General features: G+C 31.7%; 1 protein-coding gene and 1 pseudogene across 1 annotated transcript; one reads left to right on the top strand and one right to left on the bottom strand.

Annotated features, from left to right (window-relative positions):
* Positions 1-11408: 11408 nt before the first annotated feature.
* On the bottom strand, positions 11409-13017 carry LOC120180212 (annotated as a pseudogene).
* Positions 13018-15997: 2980 nt separating this feature from the next.
* On the top strand, positions 15998-16543 carry LOC120180213. Its single transcript, XM_039185589.1, has one exon. The coding sequence runs from the start codon at positions 16112-16114 to the stop codon at positions 16427-16429; it is 318 nt and encodes a 105-aa protein (XP_039041520.1). The 5' UTR covers positions 15998-16111; the 3' UTR covers positions 16430-16543.
* The last annotated feature ends 1845 nt before the right edge of the window (positions 16544-18388 follow it).

Raw genomic sequence — 18388 nt, 5'->3', positions numbered from 1 at the left:
TAGAAGAATAAAGCAACTTCATGCTACATTGCCCATTTAATATCATCCTTCTTTATCTCCCTATTTCTTTATAACATATTAATTTGTTGAAATTAAATATAATAATTGTATTTCTTACGCTAAAGAAATAGATTTCTTTATTTCAGGGATAATTAATTATTCTATTTAATATGGTCTTATATTTTTTTTACTAAGAATATTAATAATTATTCATCAAGTTATTCCCTATTGCTTTGTTCTCTTTTATATAGAGAGAGAGAGAGTAGGATCCAATTACATAATATAAATTTTTTAAATTTTATACCTTTTTAGGATCGTTAGATGAAGTAAATCCAAAAGTTGAGATTAACAGTAGGAAATATGAAGATATTCATCGGAAAAAAACTCAGAAATATAAAATAATTTTAAAACTCATAAATATGAAAATAAAATAAAAACTCAAAGTTTGTTAATGAATGTGTTAATATATTATTCGATATTTACATGGTTGAGAAAAAATTAACTTCAATATTTAATTTCATACTTGTATCAAATGACCTTGGTAGCATTTGCCTTTTCAAGAAGAAATAATCTTCTTGCTCAATAAATTTTCCTATTAGAATAATTAGGGCATGGGCCAGCATCTACCGACATTGTATAAGAAGCTATAATTGTAATTATTTTATTATTTAAATAATGTTATAAAATATATTTTAAATGATCGAATTTTACTGATTCAAAAGGAGTTGATTTTTTTCTTAATTTTTATTTTATACTAATAATTTAATTAAACTTATATTATCAATTAATCGAGTTTCAGTTTAATTGCAAAATTATATAAATATTTTTATATTTAATTAGAATTAATTTTTATATTATAATTATTGTTAAATAATAATGTATATATATATTTAACATAAAATATTACTTTCGCGTGTGATAAAATATAATTAGTTATTAATTTATTTTTAGTCCTTTAATATATATTTATTATTTTACAAAAAATAAATTGTTTTGAGTAATACCCACGTTTATTACAAAGTAGTTAAATTGGTATCTCTCTTTTATACACCATTATTGGACCCAAATGAGTTAGTAATTCAATATCGATGGTTTCAGCTAAATTAATTTAGACACACTCGTTCGAACCAAGTTATCTCAATGATTCAATGGAGGATTATTATTTTTAAAGATTCTAAATTCGAGCACCAGAAATTATAAGAACATTTGAATTTTTATTGTTAAATGATTGATAATCTTTAAAGTATATATTATACAGGGATCACCCTAAATAAAGCAAAAAATAGTTAAAAGACACTCAACCATGTAACTGATAAAAAAAATAGAATTTTAATAAAAATATTTAAAGTTAATTAAAAGTATATTAAAATTTAAAATTTTTAAGGAATATATATATATATATATTGAAAATCCCTGGTAATGCGTCATGACATAGACGTGCCTCATCACCTGCATGCATTCAGATTTTTTAACTTACATACTCATTTTGTTTTATTATTTTTTTGTATAATTGTATATTTTTTATTTTTTATTTTTTATATAAATTCCGGTTTTTACATATTTGTGTTTTATTAGCTTCAAATTCTTGTGTCCTATCCTATCATATTTTATAAGAAGTGATTTTTATTATATTATATTTACATCGTATTTTCAACCACTAGTTTTTGTTTTTATTCTTTTTCACTTAGTACACAACAATTATTGGTTCATGGGGGCTTGAGTTGCAAGTTTTTGCTGTATTGTTTCTTTCATAAATTATTGAACATGCATTGTATTATAGGCAGAAGATGCGGTTATTTAGATTTTATTTAGCAAAGTAAAAAGATACAAATTTTATTCTTATATCTTGTAAAAACTAAATAATTAGAAGAAAACGTATTTTTATTTATTGTTTGATAAAATTTAAAATTTAAAGAATATAAATATTAAAACACACACACACACAATTTATCCGAGGAAAAATCCAAAGTTATTTTTTCTCACAACAATACTAATGCCTTAAAACGTGATATCTTTTGATGTTTTGCTTTGGACTTTGAACATTGTCTGAACAAGTTGAACTCGTGATTTTGTCTAATTCCTCTTCTTCATCTATCCTTCATGTCTTTCTGACATTGAGCTGAAACCAATTTTACATGTATAGGGCAGTAATGGCAGTTATTTTATTTTTACATTTCAGGGATGGAATCTCTTCAATCCCTATTGGGGAAAAGCCCGTAAAAGAATCTTTTAATATTTTAATTTTAATCTTTGCAAAAGTGAGTGTAAATAAAATTCAGAACATGACTCAAATTCCATAATCCACGTATTACAATATTTTAAAATATAAAAACATGCTTTATACAGATTCTTTTCTTCAACTGAACCTTAAAATCAACCGCAAATATAAAATAAATTTTGTTACTAACACGGTATGAAATAATCATATCTTTCATAAATCCTGGCACATAGTATTATTTCCGTTCTATTAAACTCATCTCTTATTAATTTCTTTTAAAAAAATAAATTTTTTAAACTTCGACCATAATTATTTTGAATATTTAAAAAAGTTATAAAATATATATTTCAAAATTACTTGATTGAAAGTTTTTAAAACATATTTTTCATATTTTTATCAATAATAAATTTTAAATAATAATGACACAAAGTTAAAAAAAATAAAAAAAATCAATAAAAGACAGTATAATTCACTTTGCTTATTTTTTTCTATTTTTACCGGCAACTTCTGCCTTGACTAATTGTCTTTTCTCTGGAACAAAAGATTGAGTAATAAAGTTTAATTCAGTTTGTTTATTCGTACCACAAATAAAAGAGAAAATGAAATAAGTGATTAAAATTCGAAATATTCATTTCCGGTTAAACAATTAAATTACTTCAATTGAACTCCATGAATCTATTCAAGTTTTAGATTGTCAAGGTATATAATGCTTAGACCTAAGTATTTTTTTGGTGGGGGGGGGGAGTGTTATTAGTTAAACCATACCTTAATTAACTGATTTTTCGTTAATGAAAAGTTTAAAATTTTAGTTTGAGATTTATAAAATATTACACATTATTTATAGAAAAAATAAAAGAAATAATTTTATGTTAAAGTAATCATACCGCCAAGTATCTTAATCAATTACTCTGATTTAGTTTTGGAATCTTGCTTACGCTAAGTTGGAAACTTGAAAGAAATTGTATATAGAATATTGACCACGCTGGTGATGGTGATGATGAGGGTAATGTGGGCTACATGATCTTCAATACACATACAACAATACTATATCATTGCTATCAAGGTTGGTCTATATGATCTTCTCTTCGGCCGATTCATTTTTCTAATAACCCCCCATGGCCACCATGTCCCTTGACCCTGTGCTTTCTCTACCGTCCAACTTCATATTAGGGATAATATAAATTTTGGTCCATGAATTTAGTTTTATAATTTAATTTAATATTTAATCTTTTATATATTTAAATTTGAGTTTAAAGATTAATTTGGTATTTTTTTTATTAAACTATGTACATAAATTAATGTTTTTCAATTCAAATAGGTACATGAATTTGACTTTTTAATATAAATTGATTAAAAAATGTATATATCTATTTGATCTAAAAATTAAATCCGTGTACTAATTTGAATAAAAAAACAAATATCTGATTAAAAATTAGACACTAAATTAAATCATAAAATAAAATTCACATGCTTAATTGAAAATAACTTAAAATATATAATAACTGCAAAATTTTATCATACTTCTGATAAAATTAATTCAGTAAGTTACGTGATTAAACTTAAAATATATAATAACTGCAAAATTTTATCATACTTCTGATAAAATTAACTCAGTAAGTTACGTGATTAAACTTAAAATTTGATCCGATAAAAAAGTGAAAGTTCATTTCAATCTATCTATTATAAAAAGAAATAATTTGTCTTGGTACTACACTTAAAAGTTGTTTTAATTTATCTACCATGAAAAGAAATATTTTTGTCTTTGTACTACAGTTAAAAGTTTATTTTAATTTATTTACCGTGAAAATAAATATTAGAGTCTATGTATATTTAAAAATATAATATTTTAGGCCAAAATGCTAAAATAATTATTAATTGGTTTCAATATTTTGATTTAAATACTCTTTAGGCTCCTATCATTTTGTAACTTGAGCAAATTGTCCTCACAATTTTTGTTTTTTAACATAACTTTTAAACACTTATAAAGTATAAATACAAAATGAATACCTATTATAATTCTAAATTATTTTTTCTTCACTAACAATAATATTACAATTACAAGATTTTAAAATGTTAATTGGAAAAATATATATTAATGTTTTTAGAATTTTTAGATTTGGAGTGAAAATAAATGTTTAATTGAAAAAATGAAACAAAGTCGTTGGAAACATTTGAAATTAAAAAAAATCAAATTCATGAAAAATATTATAAAATTATATTAAAAAATTGTTTTTTTTATTTTACTAAAGAAATTATCCAACCACAGTTGGACATATATTATGTATTGACATAAAATATCAACGCCATTATTACTTTATTCACTTTGAAAGTATTCGTTAAATAAGTGACTCTATTTTTCAAGAGAGATCAATTTATTCAATTTCAAAATTGACAAAAATTAAAACAATGTTTAAACTATAATATTTAAGTCATTTAATTATAACTTTAAAATTGTAGACTAAAATTTTAATTATTTAAATATAAAAAATAAATTATTTGTATAATATAAAAGTTAAATTAATCTTTTTAATATAATATAAAAGAATTCTAATAAACTTGGAAAATTAAGGAACCACATGATTCATACATTTAATTATCTCTCCCTCCGGAGTCCGGACTCTCTTCCAGTGGTTGTGTAACACATGTCGTTGCCATTGATGCCCATTTCTCTATCACCTTTCTGACTATATTTTCCTTTTGAAAATGGTGATTTAATTTACAATTCTTAAAGATATTATTTATATAATAATATTTTCATTCATCAATGGATTTAAAACAATAAATAAACATTTTAAATTATTGTCAATATAATAGGTATAGGTATTGATTTCACTTGTATGGTCATTTGTTTAATAAATTGAATAATAGAATATAAGAGTGCAGCTCTTAAAAGATGGTAGTTTTGCTGGTATGAATTGATGCCAATGACCCAGAAAGAGAGTAGAGTGCCTTGATCATTGAGAGAGGTGAATTGAGTTACTGTGAGTCATTTCGTGAGGTAATTAGTGATTTTTTAAATTTATGGATAAAAATTTATTTATTTCTTTTATCGTTTATTTATGTCGATTAGATTGATCGATGTTTTTTTAGTTCAATGTTTATTCGATTTTTATTAAAATTTGATGGAGTTTATTGCTCGTTGATTTATGCTTTTAATCTTTAAATATTTACAATATATTGTGCTTTTTAATTTTAATTTCGTATCTATCGATAGTTGAAGAATGTATATGATTATTGAAGATTACCATTAATCAATTTTCATTAAAATTCTAGTTCGATTATATATTTATCTTTGAAAATTGACTTGTCTATATTGAATATCGAGTCTACACTATTAGCAAGATCCAACCAAGCATATGGGTCCGTATTAGAGATTTATCATTTTTAAAGGTTTTCGATTTATTCTCATGCTTTACAATTTAGATAACTACTAACTAGGCCATCAAAACCGCTTCTTAAATTCAAATATGATTCATTCTATTAAATTCTATTGATAAGATTTTTGTTTATAATATGTTATTAATCTTTAATTCTATCAAAATTAATGTCACATAATTTGATAATTTTTATGCTACTTATAAATATCTCTAATTAGGTTACCAAACTTTATATCTACTCAAATAAATTATACATATAAATTTTTTAATAAATTAAAATATTTTATTATTATTCAATATAAAAAGAAAGTAACCATTCAATATATATTAAAAAAAACCCAACATTCTCGTTTCGCATGGTATACATATTAATGTGTTAAAAGTTCAAAGGTTGGCAACCAACTTTGAAAATGATTTTCAAAGTTTGGTAAATGTTTCTTTAAAAATGGTTTTCAAAGTTTAGTAAATGTTTCTTTGAAAAATGTTTTTCAAAGTTTGGTAGATGTTTGTTGAAAATAGGAATGGATAAATTCACTTTAGTCATTGCACTGTAGGGTATTTTCAAAGATTAATCCCTAAGTTTCAACTATAAATACCCTAGCTCATTTAGCTTCAAAACTATCCCAAAAATCATTTCTTTCTCCTAATACTAGAGAGTTTTCTTGTGAGTAATGAGTGTTTTGTAAACACCTGTAAATTCTCTCTTAGTAAAAGATCTGCAGTAGTCCGAATACGTAAGCAAATTGGATGAACTCCGTTATCAATTTCGGGTATTATTTTTCCGCTTTTATTTCGCATTCTCACTAATTTGGTTATAGGGAAATTACTCGTACTCGGTTTATTTCTCAACAACTGGTATCAGAGCTTTTGGTTGTGAATTTTGTCAATTTTTGCGATGTTACTATTTATTACTATTCACGTGAATAGTGAATTTCATGAATAGTAAAAATTTTGTCGGCGATATGAGTTTGTTGACGGATGTGTTCTAATACACGGTGGTTCGCAAGAATTGTCAGAAACGATCCAAACGAAACCAGATTCGAGTGGGAGCGATGGCTGCAGACAAAGGGAATGTGAAAATTGAAAAGTTCGATAGTGCAGACTTTGACTTTTGGAAGATGCAAATTGAAGATTTTCTGTACCAGAAAAATCTATATCAACCTCTCTCAGGAAAGCAACCAGAGGGCATGAAGAATGAAGACTGGGCTCTTCTCGACAGACAAGCCCTCGGAGTTATCCGACTGACGTTATCACGCAATGTTGCTTTCAACATAGTAAAGGAAAAGACCACGGCGGGTCTTATGGCAGCTCTCTCCAGTATGTATGAGAAGCCATCAGCCTCAAACAAAGTGTATTTGATGAGGCGATTATTCAATTTGCGGATGACGGAAGGGGCATCGATGGCACAACACCTAAATGAACTCAACACAATCACAACCCACTTGAGTTCAATGGAAATTGAATTCGATGATGAAGTTCGAGCTTTAATTCTCTTATCATCTCTACCAGACAGTTGTAATGCTACTGTTATAAAAGTTAGCAGCTCGTCAGGAAATAGTAAATTGAAATTCGACGATGTTCGGGATCTGGTACTGAGCGAAAAAATTCGACGGAGAGAATCGGGTGAAATATCAACCTCCTCAGCCTTGCACACGGAGTCCAGAGGGAGAACTTCAGAAAGAAATTTAAATCGTGGCAGATCGAAATCCAGATGGGGCAAATCAAGAACAGGAAAGAAAGATTTTACCTGTTATAATTGTGGCAAGAAGGGTCACTTTAAAAGAGATTGTCGAGCACTGAAGAAAGATACCGGTGCACATAAATCTGCCAACATGACAGAGGAGACAGATGATGCCATGATTCTAAGCGTCAACACTCCGATTGAATCATGGATCTTGGATTCAGGGGCATCTTTCCACTCCACCCCATGCCGAGAAATCATGGAGAACTATGTCAGTGGTGATTTTGGGAAGGTTCATCTAGCCGATGATGAAACCTTGAAGATCGTTGGAAAAGGAGACATCCGATTAAAGTTGCCAAACCAGACAACCTGGAAGCTGACAGAAGTGAGACATATTCCTGGCCTCAAAAGGAATTTGATTTCTGTAGGACAGCTTGATGGAGAAGGATATAGTATAACCTTTTCAGGCTGTGAATGGAAGATTACCAAAGGAGCACTCGTCATTGCTCGTGGTAAGAAAATTGGTATTCTCTATATAACCTCAAATTTAGAGAATATCATTGCAGTAGCAGATGCTGATGGAAAATCAAACCTATGGCACCAAAGGCTTGGCCATATGAGCGAGAAAGGGATGAAGACACTTTTGTCAAAAGGGGAAATTGTCGGATCTAAAGAATGTAGATGTCAGACTATGCGAGGATTGCATCTTTTGAAAATAAAAGAAAGTCAGCTTTGCAAAGATTGGTAAGACACCCAAGGCTAAAAAGTTAGAGTTGGTTCATACTGATGTATGGGGACCATCTCCAGTTCCATCTCTTGCAGGCTCATTATATTATGTCACCTTCATCGATGATTCTACAAGGAAGGTGTGGGTTTATTTTCTGAAGAAAAATCAGAAGTCTTTTATACCTTCAGAAAATGGAAGGCCATGGTGGAAAATGAGACTGGTCAGAAAGTCAAGCGGTTGAGGTCTGATAATGGAGGAGAGTACAAAAATCGTAGATTCAGAGAATTTTGCGCAAACAATGAGATCAAGATGGAGACAACAGTTCCCATGACACCGTAACAGAATGGTGTTGTAGAGCGCATGAACATAACTCTGAATGAACGTGCCAGAAGCATGAGGATACATGCCGGATTGCCCAAATTTCTATGGGCTGAAGCTATCAACACTACAGCTTACCTGATCAACCGTGGGCCCTCAGTTCCTTTGGATGGCAGAATACCAGAGGAAGTTTGGAGCAAGAAAGAAATAAACCTTTCACACTTAAGAGTGTTTGGTTGTATTTCTTATGTACACATAAACTCTGTTAAAAGAAGTAAACTTGATGCCAAGTCCAACAAATGTGTCTTTGTTGGTTATGGTGGTGATGAGTTCGGCTACCGGTTTTGGGACTATGAAAATCTGAAGATCATCAGAAGCAGAGATATCATTTTCAATGAGAATGTGATGTACAAAGACAGGTCAACTGTAGAATCAAGCAGCTTCAATACCAAAGCTGAAACAAAGGAATTTGCTGAGTTCGAGGAGATTTCTGGAAATGATGTTCAGATCAGTCCTGAAGCAGTTCAAGAAGAACCAGGCACACCGGAACTAAGACGCTCCTCCAGAATTCCTAAACCAACCCAACATTATTCTCATTCTTTGCAATACTTGTTGCTGACTGACAATGGTGAACCAGAGTGTTATGATGAAGCAATGCAGGTGGAGGATTCAGTCAAGTGAGAGTCTTCCATGAAAGATGAGATGGACTCGCTTATGTCAAATCAGACGTGGGAATTAGCTGAATTACCACCAGGCAAGAAAGCGCTCCACAACAAGTGGATTTACATGATCAAGGAAGAGCACGATGGGAGCAAACGCTACAAAGTAAGATTGGTTGTCAAAGGTTTTCAGTAAAAGGAAGGTATTGACTACAATGAAATTTTCTCTCCAATTGTAAAACTGTCTACAATCAGACTGGTGTTGAAAATTGTAGCTGCAGAAAAATTTATATCTTGAGCAGTTAGATGTAAAGACAACTTTCCTTCATGGTAATTTGGAGGAAGAAATCTATATGAGGCAGCCAGAAGGCTTCATAGAGGCAAGCAAGAAAAACCTGGTATGCAGGTTGAAGAAGAGCTTGTATGGTTTAAAACAAGCTCCTAGACAGTGGTACAAGAAGTTCGATAGCTTCATGGGTAGCAGTGGTTTTACCAGATGCCAAGCAGATCATTGTTGCTACATCAAGAGGTTCGACAATAGCTTCATTATTTTATTGTTGTACGTTGATGACATGCTCGTTGCAGGCTCAAACATGCAAGAGATTATACACTTGAAGCAAAAATTGTCGAAGCAGTTTGCTATGAAGGATCTGGGTGCTGCAAAGCAGATTCTTGGGATGAGGATCAAGAGAGACACAAAGTCGGGGACTTTGATGTTATCACAGGCTGAGTACATCAACAAGGTACTCTCCAGGTTCAACATGCAAGATGCTAAACCAGTAAGTACACCTTTAGGTGTTCATTTTAGACTCTCCAAAGAACAGTCACCAAAGACGGAGGAAGAACGTGCACACATGGTAAAGGTGCCGTATGCCTCAGCAATTGGAAGTCTGATGTATGCCATGGTATGTACCAGACCAGATATTGCTCATGCAGTGGGAAATGTTAGCAGGTACATGAATAATCCGAGAAAAGGTACACTGGGAAGCAGTCAAATGGATCCTCAGATATCTGCGAGGTACCACAAATAAAACACTTTGTTTCAAAGGTGGAGATACGATATTGACAGGTTATGTAGATGCTGACTTAGCCGGAAATATTGACATCAGAATGAGCACTACAAGGTATGTTTATACTCTAGGAGGAACTGCAGTGAGTTGGGTTTCTCAACTACAGAAGATAGTTGCTCTCTCCACAACTGAAGCAGAATATGTCGTTGTTATAGAAGCTAGCAAGGAGATGGTTTGGCTCCAAAGTTTCTTGGAAGAGTTAGGAAAGAAACAAGAATACAATGTCTTGTATTGCGACAGTCAAAGTGCTATCCATCTAGCAAAGAAACCGTCTTTTCATTCCAGGACAAAGCACATTCAATTGCGATATCATTTTATCCGGTCTCTTCTGGAAGATGAGATTTTGAAACTTGAAAAGATCAGTGGAGCTCAAAATCCGGCAGACATGTTGACAAAGACGGTGACCATGGACAAACTAAAGTTGTGTTCAGCTTCAGTTGGCATGCAAGAATAACAAGACTAGAAATGATGTTGCATCGATTGAGGTGTGAAGACAGATTAAAATCAGTCTTCAAGTGGGAGATTGTTAAAAGTCCAAAGGTTGGCAACCAACTTTGAAAATGGTTTTCAAAGTTTGGTAAATGTTTCTTTGAAAATGGTTTTCAAAGTTTGGTAAATGTTTCTTTGAAAAATGTTTTTCAAAGTTTGGTAAGGTTTGGTAGATGTTTGTTGAAAATAGGAATGAGTAAATTCACTTTAGTCATTGTACTGTAGGGTATTTTCAAAGATTAGTCCCTAAGTTTCAACTATAAATACCCTAGCTCATTTAGCTTTAAAACCATCCCAAAAATCATTTCTTTCTCCCAATACTAGAGAGTTTTCTTGTGAGTAGTGAGTGTTTTGTAAACACCTGTAAATTCTCTCTTAGTAAAAGATCTGCAGCAGTCCGAAGACGTAAGCAAATTGGATGAACTCCGTTATCAATTTTGGGTATTATTTTTCCGCTTTTATTTCGCATTCTCACTAATTTGGTTATAGGGAAATTACTCGTACTCGGTTTATTTCCCAACATAATGTAATTATACTGATAAATGCGATGATCAAATAAAATAAAATTATATAAATATTTGTAAAATTTGTAAAATTAATATAAGCGGTGGATAGTATATAAAAGAAAGCATAATGAAAGAAGAAAGTAATATCGGAACAAATTAAGAATGTTTGGTTAAATACATTTATATTCCAACATTCGAATGAGTATTATTAAATAATCATATTTTCACCCATATGATGTGATATGGAACAAATACATTATAGTTTTGAATAACAAATTAGTATGCCTATCCAAATATTAAACACCCACACAAATATTCTATGAAGATTACGAAACTAAAACAAATCAAACTATATCCCCCCACAGAACCTGACTTGAACAACGATGATCCTCCATTACCTTTCCTTGTATTACCCGTAAAAGCAAATCCACAGTTGAGAATCTGAAACTTAATGGATCCATGTCTATGGAAGAGCACGGGGTTGCAAGTATACTCGAAGGCCGTTCTTCATAAACAACGTGAGAGACATCTTCTGCTCCACCGAGTCCAGGAACCAGAGAAAGCCGGTAACGCAGTAGCACAGCGGAGGCCACCGACTTCATTTGCAAGTAAGCTAAGTCTTTCCCCAAACAAGTCCTTGGTCCAGGTGCAACGAACTTGTAACCATCCTTAGGTGGTTCGAATTTGTCACCCTCTGGTGATAGCCACCTTTCTAGCCTAAACTCCATGCAATCTTCTCCCCATCGAATATATCGAATACGTTACGGTTGAGCCGGTGGGCACGAATGTTCCATCGGGTAAGACGTCGTCTTGGACTACGTACTTGAAGTCCTCGGGAACGGAGGGGTATAAACGAAGCATTTCAGTTAATGCTGCTTTGAGATATGCCAATCTGTCAGATTCGTCAAATGACAAAGCCTCTTCGAGCCATTTATTGTGATATGGACCACGTGTGTCGCGGAGAACCATTGATATTTCGTTGATGATCTTTTGTTCGACCTCTGGGTGGTTCATGATGAGCCAGAAGAACCAGCTGAGGGCTACAGAAGAGGTGTCCCTTCCGGCAAGGACGAAGTTTAGAGCAATGCGTTGGAGAACATCGCTTGTGAAGAGATTGCCGTTAACGTATCTTTTCTTCATGAAACGGGATAGTAAATCATCTGATGAAGCTTCTTTCCGTGCTTCAATTGCGCCGTTCATGTAGTTTTCAACGATTTTTAGGCAACTCTTCAGTCTTTTCTCTTTCCCAATCCCCAAAATCTTCTGCAATCTCCATAGAAAACCAGGGTAAAGAAGCCTATACAGAGTTGCTTCGGTGGCATTGTCGAAAGCCATAGCAAATGGATTTTCAGGCAAAGCAGTAGAAAGTGTTTGTGGATCCTTACCGAATGTAAGGCGACAAATGTTGTCAAACGTTAACCGAAGCAACAAGTCTTGCAAGTCCACGGATTCCTTCTCATTGGCTGCCTTGTCCAAAATACACCACAGCCGGTTCTTGATGGTCCTATTCACCCAGAGAGCCATGGCTAGCCTGAGTGTCCTGGTTGTGAACTCAAGTGCAGCTGTTTTCCTTTGAATGAGCCACGTCTCTCCATCACTATTGAATATCCCTTGCCCCAACAGACCATGAAACGCAGCTTGCCAATGAGGCCCCTTCGGGTAATTATCGAACCGAGTCCGAAGAATGTGCTCAATGTTTTTGGGGTGACAAGTGACCGTATAGAACCCTTGCTTGCGAGCCAGGAAAGGAAGAGCAATGGTGCACGTTTGGTAAGTGGCTGAACCACCTGTGGCTCGAAGGTTACTAGCAATCCAATCATGGATTCTCCTCCGGTTCAGAAAAAAGAAGCGGCAGGCTACCGACCAGAGGCCATACTCGTGGACCAGTTAAATTCCTGAGTAGGAAATGGAACCAGATCAAGTAAGCAAATACCGCAGCAGCTAAGCTGAACACCAATTGAAGGGTTTCCATGGGATATTACCGAAGTTAATTTTTGAGAGAGATTAATAATAAAGAAGTTATATATATAAAGTGATGAAAATGAGAAAGGTTTAGGCAGAGTTGTTGGGAAATTTTAGTCCATTCAAGAGAGGTTTGCTGTTGGGTTGATATGAAATGTGTATGTGAGGTAATTTACACGAAAACCATGGCAAAGAAATTTCAGTAGGTACTGTATTAAAGACAAACTATATTTGCAGTCATTGGAATTGGACTGATTTCTTCAATCACCAACTGGATTTTTAAACTTTTGGAACAACTAATAACGCTACTGGTTTGTGACAAGATGACAGTTACTTCACGCAAAATTTTTATTTTTCTCCTTATCCGTATTTTGATTTGAATGAGCTAATAAAAACTTGTAATGGGCACAATTACGTTCTTTTGAGTTGAGTGAACATGTTTAATCGGTTGATCAATCTGCTGATCTTTGTTCTTTTATATTCTTTTAGGTCATGAGTTTTAGAGTCATTGTAACGTTTTCATTCTTTTTCCCAGAGTCTCCTTTTCTCTCTCCTTTGAATAGGACTAAGATTAAATTTAAGATTTATAAAAAGATATGTTCTCTTGAGTCCATATTTTATTAGAATTTAAATCCAAGATTTTGTTGCTAAACCAGTGATTTGTTGATATAACACTTGTTCTTTAAAAATAAATTAAAGAAACAATCAAATCATAAATAAAGAGAACTCACACGAAAATAAAAATATTTATTTTAAAAATTCATTTTTATTTAATTTTTAAATTATTAACATATTTAATATAATTCTTTTACCACTTTATTATTTATTTATTTTGTTTACCAACGACATAGTGCGATAAAATCTAATCATAAATAAAAGGAATTTACACTAAGACAAAATTCTTTTATTTCGAACTTGCAAATAAATTAAAAGATAAAATACATAAGAGGTATTTAAATTTTAAAATAAATATTTTAATTATAAAATTTTAAAAAATTATAAAATGATAATTAACTTTATTGATTTATTATAAAATTATTATTATGCTTATTATAATATTGCAGTAATCATTCTATATCAACTTAATCATTTTATCGTTCTTAAAAATTTAATGACCAAAATAATTATTTAAGAATAACTTATCGTCTAGTAGTTTATCCTAAATTAAATTAGCTTGGTGTTTACTTTCTTTAACCAAAAGTTGATGTTCTCTTTTCCTACAAAACTCACAATTATGTATTTAAGTTACGATTATGATCGTGTTTATCATAATTATAGACATAGTAGACACTATTACGATAATTGTGAGTATTGCAGTCACGTAATAATGTTATCAGATGGCACTATTATTATTATATATCATATGCTATTATAATGACATATCGTTATTTAAATCTCTATCCACAATATTATTTTGGTGCAACTCAAAAGTCCGTGGTTAAATCACTCACTTTTCTCGAATTTTTTCATGTTTGGTGGCAGTGACAGATGTAGGTTTTGTCTAGGGTGGACATGAAATATGAATTTATTTATGTTAATTATTTATTTTACTGCACATCTTAAAATTTTATTTGTATCAATTCCATACAAAAAATTTATGTTATTAAAATATATATATATTCACTAAAAATATTTCTAAATCCGATACTACTTGACCGCCCTAATCTTTCATACAAATGAAGTGATTGTAAATCGTTTACCAACCCACCCGCAGAAAAATGGGTTTGTGTTATATGTTGAATAGAGAAAGAAACCCCAAGCTATAAATCTCACCCCATTTAAGTTAGAAGGGAAGCAATTGGAAAAAGAAAAGAAAATCGTGAAGGGCATCTGAATTTTTCTCTAATTGGGTGAAAAAAAATCTCACCGAACCCATCGATTTCCCCTTTTCTTTTGGATTACGGACTCCAACTCCAAAGGAAAACTGCAAATAACCAATAAACGGGCTGTGCGTTAAAGCCCATTTATTAATTATTGCCCATTTTTGTTTATTGGCGATGATGGCCCATGGGATTCCTTTGTTTATTGTTTCCGTATTTGTGTTTTTCTTTTGCTCGTCTAATTTATATGATTATGTTTATAATCACAATATATAATTATTTTTTTATATTTTATAATTTATTTTTCAAAACTCATAATATATTTTAATTTAAGTTTAAGTTAAAAGGTTTTAAATGTATAAAAAGTTTTCAAGAAAATTTATTTCACGTATCATTTTTGAGAGTAAGACAAAATATTTTATTATTGTACCATATTTAAGGATAAATATAAAATTTGGATCTGGCGAGTTTTAACTTAGTTCAATCTTTTACGATTATTTTTTTTAAATTTGAGTTCGAATCAAATCATGTCATTTTTTTTAGAAAATAATATCGAGTTAGTTCAAATTTAATGATAAAAAACTCTTTTCCAACCTAAGATAATAGTGTAATTATCTTTTATATATTTGGACATAGTTATAATAATATTAATCTCTTTATATTTTATTTTTCTTTTAATTAGGTTTTTAATTTATCAAATAAAAATAGTTATATATATATATATATATATATATATATATGTATGTATCAGATCGAATACGAATTTTATCAGATCGAATACAAAGTTTAAATAAGACAAATCAGATTTATACTCGCCCTAATTAAATTATGTTAGAACGCCAAAAATATAATAAGATTTAAAATAATTATAAATGATAATTCATGTAATGAATTTAATAAAGTATTAACTTAAGTATCTAAATAAAACTTGAAGTGTTAAATTTACTAAATTTTCATTTAATTTCCTTGAGGTAAGCGATTTGCGACGTTGGAAACCCATATCCATATCTGCTAGGATAAACTCTCACCCCTATTTTTCCTACAAGAAAATAATAATAAATATAAAACATTTGAAAATTCAGAAATGAAGATAAGACACTTGCGGATAGCTCGTGGTACAAACACCCCCCACGTTATTTTCCCACTCATCATATCTTAAAATCCCAATCCAACGGTCCAAAATTCACTGCAAACACTATCCCCATAAATGTATATTTCTACATTGCGCATCATCAGCAATCATTTGAACACAAGGAAGAAAACTAAGCTAGGCAACAACAAAGAATGGCTTCTCTGCCCATACTTTCCTTTGTTCCTTCAACAACAAGGGTTTATGCAACAGCTGCAAAAGGTGCAGGTGGAAGCAAAGAAGAGAAAGGGCTTCTGGATTGGATTCTTGGTAACTTGATCAAGGAAGACCAGTTTTACGAAACTGACCCTCTCCTCAAGAAAGTTGAAGACAAGAATGCCGGTGGTGGTGGCACCACCAGTGGTCGCAAGAACTCTGTTTCAATCCCTCAGAAGAAGAAGGACAATGGCAATGGCAATGGTGGTGGCTTTAGACTTGGAGGTCTTTTAAGAAATGAAAAGATACTACTATAATATATATCTCAATCATGCATCTTGGTTTGGAATCAATTCATATTTTGTATCTTCAATATCATAAATCCTTTCTTCATTCTTGAACACTAAGCTATTATTATTAATCTCCTTCAATGTACACTGCTTAAGTCTTTATAAATTACTAATTCATTTATCAGTTACTTGTTTGTGGCTACTGAATTTTGTGATTTTACTGGAATGTTTGATTTACTGTTTACTATATGATTACATGAATATGACAACAAAACCTGAAGACAATAAATCCATGCCTGGTAACAAATTTAACATTGTGCAAATGATGTTAGAGAAAAGAAAAATGAAACAGCAAGACAAGATACTCCAAACAGGCGGACAAGATTAGGTAAAGAACAAATAATGTTTCGTTCTCTTTCTGATGTAATTATTTTTTCCATTGAGATTTGATTATAGAGGAAACTAGAAACAGAATTTACAGGGTAGGAGAAACCAAACCGAAAGGATAATAATATATCCATACTCCTTGGTCTTGCATAGGTAAACGAAACAAGCCTTTACTTCCATTATCTAAAAAGGAAATGATAATAAAGTACACATAGGCTGCTAGGAATAGGATGCTTAATATTTTCATCAAACAATGTTTTATGGCCAAATATTGTTTGATATGTTCAATGAGAATTATATAGCAGAAACAGAGTTTGATCTAGGCAAAGAAGCAGAAGAGTTGATGAAATCGATGCAGTCTTCGATGGCAGCATTTCTATGAGAATCAGAAGGGGTTACAATCGGTTTCGATCTTCCTAGTGAAGAAGAGGAAGAAGAAACCTTAGGGGAAGGCCTAATTCTCATGGACAACACATGTAAACCTTTTGCTGCTTTGCCACCAAGATGCTTGAGAAACCTTACCGGAAAAAGCTCCGCTGCAGCGATGGTACTATTAGATTTTTGCATAACTGAGGCATTTGGCTTGTTGGTTCCCTTTTTCTGACTGACTTTGTTGGTCCCTTGAGTTTCCATGTTCTGCAATCAGCTGAACTTTGAGAGAAAAGGGTAATAGTTATGAAGTTGCAGATAAACTCAGATGGGAAATGGAGTGTGGATGGATGGGAGAGCTTGACAAATATATAAAGGAAAGAAAGCTGAAACAGTCAGCAAAAGGTCAAGTCAATGAGGAAAAAGCAATTAAAAAAAAAAGAGTCAAGAATAAATATGACCCAACACTTAATAGTGTGAAGAGGTTTTGGTAATCAAAACTCAAATCATGGACTTAACTTATGTAATTTTCTTGAATGGGATACTATCTGAAGTGTGCTTTCTGTACTTTTTCTCTTTTATATGCCTTACAAAGATGATTAGGGGACATGCTGATTTGATTCTTCATTTTTCTTTCAAGTATACGGGGTAGAGGAAAATAACACTTCAAGTGCCATTCAAAATCAGATAAAATCTTAGGATAATCTTTGAACATTCTTGTGTCGGATATATATTCGTATCTGAAACTCACGTCAAAGTATCAGAGTAAGATATAGAGTAAGATATATTGCCACCAACATAGCATCTGAACTAGAGTTTGCAACCAGCAGCATGTCGGTAGTTGATAGGAACAAGATCGCACGTCGGTAGTTGATAGGAACAAGATCGCACGTCGGTAGCAGTGACGGATCCAAAAATTTAAGAATGGGGATTTAAAATTTTAATTTTATTTTCTTAAAAATAATAGGTATGCAAAAATTGTAATTTTTTTTCCTTAACACATTAAACTAAATTAAACCACTTTTCTAAAATAATAAGATGCACTTAGCCCCTATAGGGGCTTAGTGCATCCGTCACTGGTCGGTAGTTCATTCTTTTTTATACGAACAGAGAACTGCAACAAGTATTGAACCGCGATAGGTCAATATTTAAATTTTTTGTCTTAATAAGGAGGGAAAAGAGAAATAAGTAGAGAGAATAGTTCCAGACTTTTTTTTTTAATCTTGACTG

Source organism: Hibiscus syriacus, unplaced genomic scaffold (genome assembly GCF_006381635.1).
Source record: "Hibiscus syriacus cultivar Baekdansim isolate YM2019G1 unplaced genomic scaffold, ASM638163v2 tig00112491_pilon, whole genome shotgun sequence".
Taxonomy (NCBI): domain Eukaryota; kingdom Viridiplantae; phylum Streptophyta; class Magnoliopsida; order Malvales; family Malvaceae; genus Hibiscus; species Hibiscus syriacus.
The sequence above is the reverse complement of the archived record's forward strand: the minus strand, read 5'-3'. Positions and strand labels throughout refer to the sequence as shown.